The following is an 18,020-nucleotide window of genomic DNA, read 5'->3' on the forward strand; positions in this document are numbered from 1 at the left end:
AAATTAAAATTGGGAAAGTGGAAGCTAATGACTCTATAGGATATCAAGAATCAGTCAGACAAAATCAAAAGACTGAAAAAAATAAACAATAATGTAAAATACCTCTTTGAAAAAACAGCTGATTTAGAAAACAAATTCAGGAAAGATAATTTAAAAATTCTTGGTGTACATGAAAGCCATTATCAAAAAGAGAATCTGGAAAGAATCCTTCAAAAAATTATTAAGGAAAAAAATCCTGAGGTCCTAAAACCAGACAGCAAAATAGTCATTGAAAGAATCTGCTGATCGCCTCCTAAATGAAATCCCAAAATGAAAAATCAAAGGAACATTGCAGTCAAATTCCAGAGTTATCAGGCTAAGGAGAAAACATTGCAGCAGCAGAAAGAAACAATTCAAATATCATGGAACCAGGTTCAGCCAAGAGAGCAGAGTGAAAGCAGGGACTCAGCCAAGATCTCTCACAAATTCATTCAGATAGCTCTAAAAAGTGAATTTATACAAATATGAGAGTGGCAAAATCCACTAGGAAATAGAGTGTGACAGATTTTCAGCCAAAAAGAATCTGGAAGATCAACGGGAAGAATCTGTGGCACCAGGCTTGGAGAGCACAGAATGTGCAGGTCTACACCCAATGACAATGGAGCACGAGTGGGCCCTGGTACTCTGAATCACCAGTGTAGTGATGATTCCAAAACCTCTCAGCACAGGATAGGATTCTGGTAGAGCTGAGTGAGAGGGCCTGCAGCAACTGCAGCAACTTCTCCTAAGGCTATCAGCCCAGAGACTAAGTGTTTGAAAGTCACCTGCTTGAACTTCTAGGTGCCAAGATGGCAAAGTAAACCATAAACGCTCTCATCCCCCCTTATTGACCTTGAAACACACAGAGAATATGACCCCAGGAAAAATCCTGGATTACTGGAGCTAGCAGAAGGGGTACAGCACTTTTCTACCTTAGGAGGCTAAGGAGAACAAAGGTAAGGGAGCCTCCTGCTATGCATAAAGAGGACTGGGGCAGACCTAGAAGCATCCATCAATCCCTGTCTCAACAGATCAGCAGGAGATCCTGACCCTCAGGAGAATGGAGCTGGTAAACTCCAACACCAAGGTCTCAGGTGTGCCTTTCCACAGCCAGGGAAATCAGAAGAAACAAATGCTAATCTTGATCCACCAGCAGCTGTGCTGCAGTGCAGCCCTAAGAGAGGAGGAGACATCCAGCAGCCAAACCAATACTCCCCTATGCTTTAGGCTCTGAGCTTCAGGGTAACTCAAAAAGACTTCAGCTAGCTCCAGCTCAGCACCAGGTGAGGTGCAGCATTATATAACTTCTAGCTGACAGAACCAGAGGCCATAGCAGGCAATACAAAGTAATGAGACCGATAGCCACAGGCACAAAAAGTGGGGGACAGAACCCCTGCAATGGCAATCACATTAGGATCTTTTGCTGTTGTTTTACTAAAAGTGCCTCTGAATAACATGATTGGGTAGGATCTTTCCCACCCATTAATAGGCCTGCCAATTAAGGGGAATTTTATTAGGGAAGATGTGTAGGAATACCCACAGCTTTTGTTAATGAGGCACTGATTCTCAAGGGATGGAATGCCTTCTGGCTCTAAAAAAGCATAAATACTCTTAGGGTGAGATTTTACTTAATTTTGGTAAGAAGGTTTGAATGCTAGATGAGTCCTCTGGGAAGCTGTTTTGAGTAGCCCCCCAGCTTTGAGAACCCAGATGTCATGCTTCCCTCTTTGATAACTGGTCACAGGTACCTGTCTGTTCAATTATACTCAGACAGAAGAAGCCATGCCCCGTAGATTACTTTGGTGTTCAAGGTGTTGACTCCCCTGAACTAGGTATATGATATTTGTGCTTGAAAAAAGGACTGATACATGTGCTTGATTACAGTGATTTTTAAATCCTCAAAAGTTGCCGTTTCTTTTTGGAATGCAGATCTAAGAACCTGTGGTAAGAGGTTTCCCTGTGTCTGTTGAGGTACTTACTGAAACAGCTGCCATGCCCCAGAAGCTGAGATCCACTTTAAATGCCAGAAAAATGTCAATCACAATGAACAAGAAGGAAACTACAAAAGCAAAGACCATAGAATCTTACCGTGGGGAAGGAAAGATCAAAAGACGAACTCAGAAGAATACAGCACTGACATAACCCATCTTTGAAACATCAAAAGGGAATATGGACTGGTTGCAAACCCAAAAAGCATGTTGGAAGAGCTCAGGGAGGTTAGTAAAAGGCAAATGAGAGAGGCAGAAGAATGTCTGACCAATTCTTTTTTTAAAAATGGACAAAATGGAAAAAAATTCACTAAAGAAAACAAATCTTTCAAAAGTTAAATTGGTCAGATGGATAAGGAGATACAAAAGCTAGCTAAAAAAAAAAATTCATTAAAAATTAGCATTGAACAAGTAGATGCTGATGACTCTATGAGGCACCAAAAATCAGTCAAACAAAATCTAAAGAATGACAAAATAGAAGAAAATGTGAAATATCTCATTGGAAACACTGACCTGGAAAATAGATTCAGAAGAGAAAATCTAAGAAGTATTGGTCTACTAGAAAGCCATGATGAAAAAAAAAAAAACCTGGATAGCATCTTCCTAGAAATCATCAAGGAAAATTGCCCCAAGGACCCAAAACAAGAGGGTAGGATAATTATCAAAAGAATCCACTGATCCCCTCCTGAAAGAGATTTCAAAATCAAAAATCAAAAGAATATTGCTGCCAAATTCCAGAAGTATCAGGTCAAGGAGAAAATACTGCAAACAGTCAAAATGAAACAACTCAAATATCACAGCACCACAGTCAGGATCACACAGGACCTTGCAGTTTCTACATTAAAAGATCAAAGGAGATAGACTATGATAATCCATAAGGTAAAAGGGCTTGGACTAAAACAAAGGATCAACTACCCAGGAAATCTGATCATAATCATTCAGGTAAGGTTATGGAACTTCAGTGAAATAAGGGACGTCCAGACCTTCCTGTTGAAAAGGTTGGAGGTCAATGAAAAATTCGATCTTCAAATACAACACTCAAGAGAGGCATAAAAAAGGGGGGAAAATCTCGTTATTGAATAAGGGCAAACCATTTATAACTCTATATGGGAGAATAATACTTGTTAATCTAGAGAATGGTATATTTATTGTGACATTTAAAAGGGATACACATAGACAGAGGATGTAGGTATCTTCTTCTCTTATAGGGAGGTAAACAGTTTGTTCAATCTGAGTAACAATTTCCCGCCCTCCCCCGCCCCCTTACCTTTTTATGCCCCTCTTGAGACCTGCATTTGAAAGTCGAATTTTCTATTAAGTTCTGGTGTTTCTGTCAGGAAGGTCTGGAAATCCCTTACTTCCCTGAATGACCATCTTCCTTCCCTGAAATGTTATGCTGAACTTGGCAGGGTAGTTGATCCTTGGTTGTAGTCCCAACTCCTTTGCCTTATGGAATATCAGATTCCAATTCCTTTGATCTTTTAATGTAGAAGCTGCAAGGTCCTGTGTGATCCTCACTGTAGCTCCTCGATATCTGAATGGTTGTTTTCTGGCTGCCTGTAGTATTTTCCCCTTCACTTGATAGTTCTGGAATTTGGCAATGATATTTCTTGGGGTTTTGAGTTTGGGATCACTTTAGGGAGGTGAATGGTGGATTCTGTTGATGACATTTTGCCTTCTGGATCTAGCACTTCTGGGCAGTTTTCCTTGAAGATGTTGTCCAGACTCTTTTTTGCATCGTGGCTTTCTGGCAGGTCAATAATTCCTAAATTTTCTCTTCTGGATCCATTTTCCAGGTCAGTGGTTTTTCCAAGCAGATATTTTACATTTTTTTCTATCTTTTCATTCTTTAGATTTTGTTTGACTAATACTTGCTGTCTCATAGAATAATCAGTTTCTACTTGCCAATTCTAATTTTTATCAAATTGTTTTCTTCGGTTAACTTATGCATCTCCTTATCCATCTGTCCAATTGTTTCTTTTAAGGAGTTATTTTCTCTAGTTAATTTTTGTACTTTCTTTTCCATTTGTCCAATTTTCCCAGTTTTGACCTGCCTATTCCATTTGTTCTATTTTCCTTTTTAAAGAGATGTTCTCATCATTGAATTCTTTTTTCATACTTTTAAAATCATTGGCCAATTTCTCTTCTATTTCTTTCGTCACCTGTTCCAAGACAGCCATTTGTGCTTCTGAGCAGTTCATACTCCCTTCTGAACTTTCAGATGGAAGTACAGTCTCACTGCTCACCTCTTTGATATTTCTGTTTTGGTCTTTTTCTCCATAGAAAGATTCTATGGTTTTTTCACCCTTCTTTTGCTTTTTCTTGTTCATGGTGGTGATCATGTGTTGTGCCTTCTGGTTCTTTCAGATAAAAGCTGCAGAACTTGGTGTTGAGCTGACTTGTGTGAAAAAGCTAAGAGCACGTGCCTTTATATCTTTTTGTTTTGTGTTTCCCCTGTCAGCCCTGGGGTTAGCTTGTTAAAGATAACTCCACATGGAGGAGGGGTGGTCTGGTCATGGGAGATCTCCTCAGCTGAGATCAGGAAAAGGCAAGCTCAGGGGATAGTGATCCCAGCTGCCCTATTTTCTTCCCATTTCCCCGGAAATTCTGAGGCATGCCTAGATCCTAGTGTGAGTTACCATCACTCCTGGGGCTCCTCTCCTAGCACTGAGGTTCACCTGTGTCCTAGTGCAAGTTTCTGGGGCCCCTCTTCTTCTGGTTCAGCTCTGTCACAGTAGAAGGAATCTCCGTTAGCCATTTTCCTAGCCTCAGGTGTTATGAGACAATTTAACCCTTTTGCCGTTCCCACTGATACAGGAATTTTCTAGGGAAATATTTTATGGTTCTTTTGAGGTCATCAAGATGGGTAGAAGAGCATTTACTGATCATTCCACCATCCTGGCTCCTGGAAGCATAAGTAGGTGACTTACAGACGTTTAATCTGAGGGCTGAAGTCTCAGGACCAGCTGCGGCTGATATCTGGTACTAAGTGGCTGTCACTCACTCGGCTCTGTTGGTCTCTCACCCTGGGCTGCTGCTCCACCTTTCCACCTGCTGCTGTCTCAAGTCTCCCTGCTGCCCTCCAGCTCTGCTGCACTGCACACGCTGCATTGTGTGCTGGGCTTGCCCCCGAGGAACAGATCCTTCCCATGGACCTTCCAGTGTGTCCTGGGCTGAGAATCTCACACAGACTGTCTCCTTTTGGATTCTGCACCTCCAAAATTTGATCAGATTCTCTTTGTAGAGGTATCTGAAGGAGTTTGTCTAAGAGCTTAGGTCAGTTGTTGCTCTCACTCCACCATCTTGGTTCCACCCTATCCTCAGTTTTGTTGGGGAAGTGATTCTTGGTTTTAATGCCATCTCCTTTGACCTCGGAAATATTATGTACTAAGCCCTTCAATCCCTATGTGTAGAAGCTGCTAGATCCTGTGTAATACTGATTGTATTTCCACACTACTCAAATTGTTTCTTTCTGGCTGCTTGCAATATTTTCTCCTTGACGTAGAAACTCTGAAATTTGTCCACAATATTCCTAGGAATTTTTCTTTACAGGATCTTTTCCTGGAGGTGACTGGTGAATTCCTTCCATTTCTATTTTATCCTTTGGTTCTGGAATACCATGGAAGTTTTCTTTGATAATTTCTTGGAAGATGACGTCTTGGCTTTGTTATTTTTATCATGGTTTTTCCGATAGATCAATAATTTTTAAATTATCTCTCCTGTATCTATGCTCCAGATCAATCAGGTATTTCACATTGTCTTCTACTTTTTCCATTCTTTTGCTTTTCTTTCATAATTTATTGGTTTCTTTTAAAGTCATTTGCTTCCATCTGCTCCATTCTAATTTTTAAATAACTGTTTTCTTCTGTGAGCTTCTGAATCTCCATTTCCATCTGACAAATTGGGCTTTTTAAAGCATTGTTCTCCTCACTGACTTTTTGGACCTCTTTTGCATTTGGGTTAGTCTATTTTTTTTACCCCTACCACCAATCTGCCCTCCCTTCTAACATCCCTCCTTTCCCTTATCCCCATCTTCTTTTTTGTCCTGTAGGGCATGATAAATTTCTATGCCTCCTTACATGTATTTCTTATTTCCCAGTTATATGTAAGAAAAATACTCAACAAGTGTTCCTAAAACTTTGAATTCCAACTTCTCCTCCTTCCTCCCTCCCCACTCATCCCCATTGAGAGGGCAAGTAATTCAATACAGGCTATATATATGTAGTTCTGCAAATGACTTCAATAATAGTTATGTTGTGTAAGATTGACTATATTTCCCTCTATCCTATCCTGCCCCCAATTCTTCTATTCTCTCTTTTGACCTTGTCCCTGCCCAAAAGTATTGATTTTCAATGGCTCCCTCCTCCCATTGCCCTCCCTTCCATTATCCCCCCCACCCTGCTTATCCTCTTCTCCCCCACTTTTCTGTATTGTAATATAGGTTTGCATACCAAAATGAGTGTGCATTTTATTCCTTCCTTGAGTCGAATGTTATGAGAGTAAGCTTCACATATTTGCTTTCACCAACTCCCTTTTTCCCTCCAGTGAAAAGTCTTTTTCTTGCCTCTTTTATGAGAGAAAATTTGTCCCAATCCATTTCTCCCCTTCTCCTCCCAATATATTCCTCTCACCCCTTAATTGTACTTTTTTAGATATGATCTCTTCCTATTCAACTCACCCTGTGCTCTCTGTCTCTCTCACTCTGTGTGTGTGTGTGTGTGTGTGTGCATGTGTATAATCCCACCAACTACCCAGATACTAAAAAAATTTTCAAGAGTTACAAATATTGTCTTTCCATATAAGAATGTAAACAGTTCAACTTTAGTAAGTAGCTTATGATTTCTATTTCCTGTTTATCTTTTCATGCTTCTCTTTATTCTTGTGTTTGAAAGTCAAATTTTCTCTTCAGCTCTGGTCTTTTCATTAAGAATGCTTGAATATCCTCTATTTCATTGAATGACCATTTTTTCCCCAGAAGTATTATACTCAGTTTTGCTGGGTAGGTGATTCTTGGTTTTAATCCTAGTTCCTTTGACTTGCGGTTTATCATATTCCATGCCCTTTGATTCCATAATGTAGAAGCTGCCAAATCCTGTGTTATCCTCATTGTATTTTCATAATACTTGAATTTTTTCTTTCCAGCTGCTTGCAATATTTTCTCCTTGACCTGGGAACTTTGAAATTTGTCCACAATATTCCTAGGAGTTTTGGTGTTTTTTTGCATCTCTTTCAGGAGGTAATTGGTGGATTTTTTCAATATTTATTTTGTCCTCTGGTTCTAGAATATCAAGGCAGTTTTTCTTGATAATTTCATAAAAGAAAATGTCTTGGCTCTTTTTTTGATCATGGCTTTTAGGGAGTCCCATAATTTTAAAATTGTCTCTCCTGGATCTATTTTCCAAGTCAGTTGTTTTTCTAATAAGATATTTCACATTATCTTCTGTCTTTTCATTCCTTTGGTTTTGTTTTGTAATTTCTTCGTTTCTCACAAAGTCATTAGCCTCCATCTATTACATTCTAATTTTGAAAGAACTATTTTCTTCAGTGACCTTTTGAACCTCCTTTACCATGTGGCTAATTCTCCTTCTTAAAGCTTTCTTCTCCTCACTGGTTTTTTTGAACCTCTTTTGCCAACTGAGTTTGCCTATTTTTAAAGGTGGTATTTTCTTCAGCATTTTTTGGGGTCGCTTTTAGCAAGTTTTTGACTTGCTTTTCATGATTTTCTTGCATCTCTCTCATTTCTCTTACCAACTTTTCTTCTACCTCTATTACTTGTTTTTCAAAATCCTTTTTAAGTTCTTCCATGGCCTGGGACCATTGCATATTTTATTGGAAGCTTTAAGTGAAGAAGCCTTTACCTTGCTGTCTTCATCTAATTGTATACGTTACTCTTCCTCAGCTGAAAGGCTGGAAGAAAACACCTTTTCACCAAGAAAGTAACCTTCTGTAGACTTATTTTTCCCCATTGCGGGTATTTTCCCAGTCAGTTCCTTGACTTCTGAGTCCTCTGTCAAGTGCAGGGTATACTAACCTAGGCTTCAGAGATTTTGTGCAGCTGTTCTCTGAGATGTCTCTAAGGACCTGTAAGTTCTCAGTTTTTCCAAGGTGGCACAGTAAAGGTAGAGGAATTTACTCCTCTCATGGTCTGAGTTCTGGACTGTGAGCAACCAAAAGCACTCCTTTCTGACCTGGAACACTGAGTAGAATCCTCTCTCCATAGCTGCCATCAGCTCAACCACACCAGTGCTTTCCTCACCCCAGGACTGACACTCAGGACAGAGACCCAGATCAGTGATTCATTTCCCCCAGCATCTGTTGGCCAAAAGCTCAAGAAACAGCTGCTGTTGTGGCAGAGGATGCAGTCACCCTGGGACTGGAACTGAGGTTGACCAGCTGCCCTCTCACCCATGTGAAAGAGTTTTCTTACTGAATTTTGCAGCTGCCTTTGGAGTTTGTGGGTTCAGAAATCTGGAAACCACAGGAGCTGCCCATTACTTACTGCTCTGAAGCCTGCTCCACTTCCATCAGGGCTGCATGGGCCACACTCCACTCCAAGCCCAGTGGAATAGGTGTTTCTTGTTGGCCTTCCAGGCTGTTTTGGGCTGGCAATTTGTTTCACTGTCATTTTGTGGCTTCTGCTGCTCTAGAACTTGTTTGGAGTCATGTTTACAGTTTTTTAAAGTCACATCCATCTTTCTACTCTACAGTCCTGGTGCTACACCTTAAAAAAAAATTCTTCTTATGATACAAATATGGTGCTTATAACTAAATAAGAAAGAGCCAACACAAAAAAAGGAAATTACAGATCAATTTCCCTAATGCATATAGATGCAAAAATTTTAAACATATATTAGCAAAAACAGTACAGCAAATTGTCATGAGAATAACACACTTTGATCAGATAGGATTTATATCAGAAACACAGGGCTGGTTCCATATTAGGAAGACTATCAGCATAACTGATCACATGAAAAACAAAATGAACAGAAATCATATGATTATTTCAACAGATGCAGAAAAAGCTGTTGATACAATATGATATCTGTTCATATTGAAAGCACTAGAGAATTTAGGAATAAATGGAGCTTTCCTTAAAACGATAACTAGCATCTACACAAAACAATCAGCAAGCATTATATGTAATGGGGATAAGCTAGATGCATTTCCAATAACATCAGGGGTGAAACAAGGATGTCCATTATCCCCACAGTCATTCAGTATGGTGCTAAAAAGGTTAGCTTTAGCAATAAGAGAAAAAAAAAAGAATTGAAGGAATTAGAAGAGACTAGTTATCACTCTTTACAGATGACATGATGACATACTTAGAGAATCCTAAAGAATCACATAAAAAACCTACTGGAAACAATAAACAACTTTAGTAAAGTTTCAAATAAACTTATATAAATGTAAAATATGTATTTTATTCAATAAACATATATAAATTATCAGCATTTTTATACATTGCTAAAAAAGCTCAACAGGGAGAGATAGAAAAAGAAATCCCATTTAAAGTTACCATACACATTATAAAATATTTGTAAGTCTACTGCTCAAAAAGCACGGGGATTATATGAACACAATTAGAAAACACTTTTCACTCAAATAGAGGTAGATTTAAACAATTGGGAAAACATCACTTGCTTGTGAATAAGCAAGCTAAAATAATAAGAATGACAATTCTACTTAAATTAATTTCAGTGCCATACCAATCAAACTATCAGATAATTATTTTCTAGCGCTAGAAAAAACAATATCAAAATACATCTGAAAGAACAAAAGATCCAGAATAACAAAGGAACTAAAGAAAAGTAATGCCAGGGAAGGTGGCCTAGGCCTGCTAGATCTCAAACTATATTATAAAGCAGTAATCATCAAAACCACTTCATACAGGCCAAGAAAAGAGAGGTAGGTGACTGGAATATGTGAGGTACTAAAGATACAGCAGTCAATGAATGTAGCAGTCTATTGCTTGATAAACCCAGGGACCCCAGCTTGTAGGATAAGAATTCACTGTTTGACAAAAATTGTTGGAAAAACTGGGTAATAGTATGGCAGAAACTGGACACAGACCAATGTCTGACACCATATACAAGAATAAAGTCCAAATGGGTATACGATCTAGGTACAGAGGCTGACAGTATAAACAAATTAGGAGAGCAAGGGATAGTGTATTTATCAGACTTATGGAGAATAAAGAAATTTACGACCAAATAAGAAATGGAGAACATTATGAACTACAAAACAGATAATTTTGACTCCATTAAATTGAAAAGATTTTGCACAAACAAACCCAGTGCAACCTAGATTAGGAGGGAAGCAGAAAACTGGGAAAGTATTTTTACAACTAGTGTCTATGATAAAGGCCTCGTTTCTAAAATGTGTAGAGAAGTGGGTCAAATGCACAAGAATACAAGCCATTCGTCAATTCATAAATGGTCAAAGGATATGAACTAGCAGTTTTCAGATGAAGAAATTAAAGCTACCTATAGTGACATAAAAAATGCGCTAAATCACTATTGATTAGAGAGATGCAAATGAAAACAACTCTGAGGTACCACATCGCACCTATCAGATTGGCTAACATGAAAAATAGGAAGATGATAAATGTGGGAGAATGTGAACACTAATTCATCGTTGGTGGAGCTGGGAGCTGATCCAAACATTCTTCAGAAGAACTTGGAATTATGCCCAAAGGGATACCAAAATGTGCATATCCTTTGAACCAGCAATATTGTTTCTAGGACTCTGTCTCAAACAGATCACAAAAATGGGAAAGGGTCCTACATGTACAGAAATATTTGCAGCAGCTCTCTTTGTGGTGGCCAATAACTGGAAATTTAAGGGATGCCCATCAATTGGGGAATAGCTGAACAAGTTTGTGGTATGTGAATGCAATGGAATACTATTGTGCTATAAGAAATGACAAACCAGCAGACTTCAGAAAATCCTGGAAAGCCTTAGAAGATCTGATGCTGAGTGAAGCAAGCAAAACAAGGAGAACGTTATATACAGTAACAGCCGCAGTGTGTAAGGACTGATTTTGATAGACTTAGCCCTTCTCAGCAATGGCAGGAACTAAAACATTTCCAAAAGACTTATGATGCAAAATGCCATCAACATCCAGAGAAAAAACTATGGAGCTAGAAGGCAGAATGAAGCAGACTGTTTTCTGTTGTGTTAGGTTTCATTGCATTTTGTTTTCTTTTTCTCATGTTTTCTCCCATTCTTTATAATTCTATGCAATATGATCAGTGTGTAAGTATATTCATTAGGAATGTATATACAGAGATCATATAAAAGTGCCTACTGTCACGGGGAAGGAATGTGGAGGGAAGGGATGAAAATTTGATACTTATAGAAGTAAATGTTGAAAACTATAAATAAATAAATTATTAAATTTGAAAAATAATAAATATCACGGAACCACAGTCAGGATTACACAGGACCTAGCAACTTCCACATTAAAGGATCAGAGGGTTTAGAATTTATGATATCACAGAAGTCAAAGGAACTTGGATTACAACCAAGGATCAACTACTCAGAAAAATTCAGCATACTATTTTAGGGGAAATGAACATGTAATGAGAGAGGGGACTTCCAAACCTTCCTCTTGAAAAGGCCAGAACTCAATGTAAAATAAGATATTCAAATTGAAGATTCCACAGAGGCATAAAAAGGTAAATAGGAAAGAAAAAAATATGTCATTCAAAAATAGAAAAATGTATACATCCCAAATGGGAAGTTGATACTTGTGACTCTGGAGAATTATATCTTTACCACAACACTAAAAAGGGTTATACATAGGCAGAGGGTGTCAGCATAAGTTGACTTTGATGTGATGATTTAAAAAAATAATTAATTAAGGGGTGAAAAAAAAGACTTTACTGGGAGAAGAGGAAAAGAAGAGACGGGAAAAGGTAAATTATATCACATGAAGGGGCACAAATACCTATTAAAAGAGAGGGAAAGAAGGGACAGAGGCAAGCATTATTTGAACTTTACTCTCAATGGATTTGGCTCAAAAAGAATAGAACACACAGATTCCTTTGGGTATAGAAATCTCCCTGAACCTGTAGGAAGAAGGAGGGGAAAGAAAAGGAAGGGATAAATAAAACACAGGGCAGAAGGGAGGGCAAAAGTGGCAAGATAAGGGAGGGGGGCTGATAAAAGGGAGGGAAGATTAAGGGACATGGTGCTCAGGATTAAAATACTAGTAAGGTGTGAAAGGTAAAGAGAGACGGAATGTGAAAACAGGATGGAGAGAAAGACACAATTACTAATCATAACCATGATGGTGAATGTAACGAACTCTCCATAAAGCAGAAGTGGAAAGCATAATGGATTAAAAACAAAAATCCTACAACATGATGTTTATAAGAAACACATTTGAAGCAGAGAGATGCATGAAGAGTAAAAGTAAAATGCTGAAACAAAATATATTATGCTTCAAGTGAAGTTAAAATAAAGGAATGATAGCAAACTTGGTCTCAGACAAAGCAAAAGTAAAAATGGATCTAACTAAGAGAGAGGAGGAAGGAAACTACATCCAGCTACAAAGCTATCATAAAGTATATGCATGAAGTAGTACAGCATTCATATTCTTAGAGGAAAAGGGAAGGGAGTTACAAGAAGAAACAGACAACAAAACCATATTAGAGTGGCCTCAACCTCACCCTCCAGAACAAGATCAATCTAACCACAAAATAAACAAGAAAGAAGTTATGGAGGTGAAAAAGTTTTTCAAAAGTTAGATATGGTAAACCTTCAGAGAAAACTGAATGTGAATAGAAAAGAATATACCTTTTTTTCTAAGATACATGGCACCTACACAAAAACTGACAATGTATTAGAGGATAAAAACCTCACAATCCAATGCCAAAAGGTAGAAATGCATCCTTTTCAGGTTGTAATGCCATGAAAATTACATGTAATAAAGGGCCATAGAAAGACAGACTGAAGATTAATTGGAAACTAAATAATCTAATCCTAAAGAAGGAGTGGGTGAGACAACAAATCTTAGAAACAATTAATAATTTCATTCAGGAGCATGACAATAATGAACACCAAAATTTATGCAATGCTGTCAAAAGAGTTCTTAGGGGAAATTCTTTATTCCTAAATGATTACATGAATAAAATAGAGAAAAAGGAGACCAATGAATTGGGCATGCAGATAAAACTGCTAGAAAATGAACAAATCAAAAATCTTTCATCAAATGTCAAATTAGAAATTTTAAAATCCAAGGAGAGATTAATAAAATTGAACTTAAGAAAACTATTTAACTAATAAGTAAAACTAGGAACTGGTTTTATAAGGGGAAAAAAATGAAATAGAGAAAACATTGGTTCAATTGATTAAAACAAGAAGAAAATGAAATTACCAGTATCAAAAATGATAAGGGTAAATTCACCACCAATGCAGAAGAAGGTAAAAGAATGATGAGGAGCTGTTTTTGCCCAACTGCATGCCAATAAATCTGACAATCTTAGTACTATGGGTGAATATTTACAAAAATATAAATTGCCCAGATTAACAGAAGAGGAAATAAGATATTTAAATAACCCTGTTTCAAAAATAGAAATTGAACAAGCTCTCGATGAACTTCCTTTCCATTTCTCCCTTTCTCCTCCCAATATATTCCTCTCTAACCGCTTAATTTTATTTTTTACATATCATCCCTTCCTATTAAACTTACCCTGTGCTCTCTGTCTATATATATGTATATGTGTGTGAGTGTGTGTGTATGTGTGTGTGTGTGTGTTTCATCACTCCAAATACCCAAATACTGAGAAAAATTTCAAGATTACAAATATTATCTTTTCATATAGGAATGTAAACAGTTCAACTTTAGTAACTCCCTTATGATTTCTCTTTCCTGTTTACCTTTTCATGCATCTCTTGCTTCTTGTTTTTGAAAGTCAAATTTTCTATTCATCTCTGGTCTTTTCAACAATAATCCTAGTTGTTTTGACTTCTGGATTATCATATTCCAAGCCCTTAGATCCCTTAATGTAGAAGCTGCTATATCTTGTGTTATCCTGATTATATTTCCCCAATACTCAAACTGATACTCTCTGGCTGCTTGCAATATTTTCTCCATGACCTGGGAACTCTGGAATTTGGCTACAATATTCCTAGGAGTTGTTTTTTAAGATCTCTTTCAGGAGGTGATAGGACAATTCTTTCAATATTTATTTTGCCCACTAGTTCCAGAATATCGGCGCAGTTGTCCTGCATAATTTCATGAAAGATGATGTCTAGGCTCTTTTTTTGATTATTCCTTTCAGGTAGTCCCATAATTTTTAAGTTGTCTCTCCTGATTCTGTTTTCTAGGTCAGTTTTTTTTCTAATGAGATATTTCACTTTATCTTCTATTTTTGCATTCTTTTGGTTTGTTTTTGTAATTTCTTGTTTTCTAATAAAGCCATTTGCTTCCATCTGCTCCATTCTAATTTTTAAAGAACTCTTTTCTTCACTGAGCTTTGAACGTCCTTTTCCATTTGGCTAATTCTACTTTGTAAAACATTTTTCTCTCATTGGCTTTTTGGACCTCTTTTGCTAACTCAGTTGGTCTATTTTTAAAGGTGTTATTTTATTCACCATTTTTTTGGTTCTCCTCTAGCAAGCTGTTGACTCATTTTTGATGATTTTCTTGCATCTCTCTCATTTCTCTTCCAATTTTTCTTCTACATCCCTTACTTGACTTTCAACATGCTTTTTTGAGCTCTTCCATGGCCTGAGACCATTGCATATTTATTTTGGAAGATTTGGATGCAGAAGTCCCGACTTTTAGTTCTTCCTCTGATGGTATGCACTATTCTTCCTCATGCATAACGATGCAAGAAAACACCTATTCACCAAGAAAGTAGCCTTGCATAGTCTTATTTTTGTCCTTTCTCAGAATTTTCCCAGCTAGTTACTTGACTTTGGAATCCTTTGTCAAGAGGAGGGTATATTCTGGGGACCTGTAATTTCTCAGTTCCTCCAAGGTGGCACAATCAAGGGAGATGAGTTTCCTCCTCTCCTGGCCTACATTGTGGTCTGGGAGCTACCACAACCTTTTCTGCTCAGGATCCTCTCCAAAGCCTGGACCAACTCAACCATCAATGCTCCTTACCCCAGTGCCACCACACAGTGGTGAGATTTAGATCAGCAGCTCAATTCCCCCAGCGGCTTAAGGTGGAGGGCTCCAGAAATGGACACTGCCACAGCAGTGGCTGCTGCCAGGAGTTCAGACTGTGTTCCCTTCTCCTGAGTGAAAGAGATTTCTCACTGACCTTTGAAGCTGTCTTTGGTGTTTGTGGGTTAAGCAATCTGGGAACTGCTGCTGCCTGTGGCACCCTGAAACCTACTTTTGGTCCTATCCGGTGCCACACCATGCGGCCAAAATAGGGTTGCGCTCTGAACCCCAGCCAATGCAATCGATCTCTCTTGTTGGCCTAACAGGCTGTCGTTGGCTATAAATTTCTTTCACTCTGTTGTTTTGCAGGGTCTCCTGCTTTAACATGTGTTTACAGTCCTTCTTACATGTATTTTATGGGATATAAAGGAGAGGATTTACAGCTCTGTCTTTCTACTCTGCCATCTTGGCTCCACCTCCTCACCATAAAATCCCTAAGAAAAAATCTCCAGGGCCAGATGGACTCACAAGTGAGTTCTGCCAAACATTGAAAGAACAATTAATTCCAAAACTATATACACTATTTGGAAAAATAGGTAAAGAAGTTCTACCAGATTCTTTCTATGATACAAATGTGACGTTTCTACCTAAATGAGGATGAGTTAAAACACAGAAAGAAAATATAGACCAATTACCTTAATGAATACTGATGTAAATTCTTTTCAAAATATTAACAAATACAGTATAGCAACATAACATAGGGACAATACACTATGACCACGTGGAATTTATACAAGGAATGGAGGAATAGTTCAATATAAGGAGAGCTATCAGCATAATTGACCATGTCAATAATAAAATAACTGAAATCAAAAAAACAGATACAAAATCAAATAGATACAAATATCAACAGATTAAAAAAAAAACTTTTGACACAGTACAGCACCCATTCTTAATAAAAACACTAGAAAGCATAGGAATAAATGGAGTTTTTTTTAAGATAATAAGTAGTATCTATCTAAAACTATCTGCAAGCATTATATGTAATGGGGATAAGCCAGAAGCTTCCAATAAGATCAGGGCTGAAACAAAGATATCCATTTTCACCAATCTTATTCAAAATTGTACTAGAAAAGTTAGCATTAGCAATAAAGGAAGAAAACAAAATTAAAGGAATTTAAACAGGCAATCAGGAAACCAAACTATTGCTCTTTACAGATGATATGATGGTATACTTAGAAAATCCTAAAGAATCTACAAAAAAGTACATGAAATAATAAACAAATTTAGCAAAGTTGCAGGAAGTAAATGCACACAAATCATCAGTTTTTCTATATATTACTAACAAAGTCCAGCAGCAAGAGATAGAGAAATTACATTTGAAGTAGTGGTAGACAACATAAAATATTTGGGAGTCTGCTTGCCAAGAAAAATCCAGAAACTACAGGAACACAATTAAAAAATGCTTTTCACACAAATAATATCCATCTAAATAATTGGAAAAATATCAGTTACCCTTGGGTTGGCCAACCTAATATAATAACAATGACAATTCTACCTAAATTAGTTTACTTTTTTAATGCCATGTGAATCAAACAAAAAAAATTATTTTATAAAGCTAGAAAAAATAACCAAATTCACCATGTAAGAACAAAAGAATATCAAGGGAATTGATGAAAAGAATGAAAGCGATGGCAGCCTAGCAGTACTACATCTAAAACTGTATTATAAAGCAGCCATCATCAAAACTGTTTGGCACTGTCTAAGAAAAAGAGCGGTGGATCAGAGGAATAGATTAGGTACAAAACACAATAGGCAATGACTATATTAATATATTGTTTCGTAAACCCAAAGGCTGCATGATTTAGACAATAACAAATAATAGAGGTGAAAAGGACCATATGGCCTTTTGCCTCTTTCTTCTATCCCGCTCTTCTTTTCCTTGTCCGACTTTTCTCCTTATTTGGATTCTGATGTATCCTGTCTTTTCCTCCTAGGACCTTATTTTTCACAAATTCCTCAGCTCTTTATCTCACTTTCCTCACTCCCACATAGGCAGCACGGGGGCCAGCTTAGACTTACCAAAGTTCTTCCAGTTTACAATTTGTTTCTCTTAGTCCCATACAAAGTTTGTCCATGTGTACTTCAATCCATGGAGAGGAGAGCAGATGGAGCTCTTTCAGGTACTGACTCTTAGAGACCATAGACAAAAAATCTTGCCAGACAGCATGCGGTGCATCAAAATCACAATCACTAGAAATAGAAATAAGAGTAGAATGATCCTGTGGATATCAGTGGTACTCAAATTGCCTCCCAGTATTATTGTGTACGCTTATTTGTCTGTATGGAAAAATGAAAGGTCATATATAAAATGCCTGCAGCTCTCAGGAAGAAATGAACAGGTGGGATTAGTTACTTGAGACTCTGAAGGCCAGTGCATCTGAGACAAATCCAAGCACTACCTTTCATGTTACCCCCCTTCCCCTTACCACTTTTCTGCCTTGTCCTTCTTACTTCAACATCCCATATGCACACTGGCAACACTGAAATCAATGTCTAGATCAGTTAGGGTGAGTGCAGGAGAAAACCTGACCTAAGGAAGGAAAAGAAGTTCCCTTAATATGTAACATACACAGAAACCCAAAATTTATCATGAGGCACTCAGTCTTGCAGGATAAGAGGCGAACAAATTATATATCCAGAGCCCTCTCTTTGGCATAAGATTTGGGGAGTTTGTAATAAGGAACTGCTATTGGGATAAGAAGATGCACAGCAACTCACAGGGAAACCCAACAGAAAGGAGATGGCACCCTCAACTGGTGCTAAGAGAGGTTAGTTAAATTCCCACGGCTTCTATTAATATGCTCAGCCCAAAACTTCTCAACCTTCAACAA

General features: G+C 37.7%; 1 protein-coding gene across 2 annotated transcripts in view; it reads right to left on the reverse strand.

The window, feature by feature from the left end:
- Window positions 1-18,020, reverse strand: part of LOC140504873 (NACHT, LRR and PYD domains-containing protein 3-like) — a 396,422-nt gene that overhangs the window by 365,952 nt on the left and 12,450 nt on the right. For both annotated transcript variants that reach the window (XM_072610239.1, XM_072610238.1), the window contains one exon: window positions 17,209-17,379. In XM_072610239.1, the coding sequence (XP_072466340.1) occupies window positions 17,209-17,379 (171 nt within the window). The remainder of the gene's footprint in view (window positions 1-17,208; window positions 17,380-18,020) is intronic.

The sequence above is a fragment of the Notamacropus eugenii genome, chromosome 5, assembly GCF_028372415.1.
Source record: "Notamacropus eugenii isolate mMacEug1 chromosome 5, mMacEug1.pri_v2, whole genome shotgun sequence".
In the NCBI taxonomy this organism is placed as follows: domain Eukaryota; kingdom Metazoa; phylum Chordata; class Mammalia; order Diprotodontia; family Macropodidae; genus Notamacropus; species Notamacropus eugenii.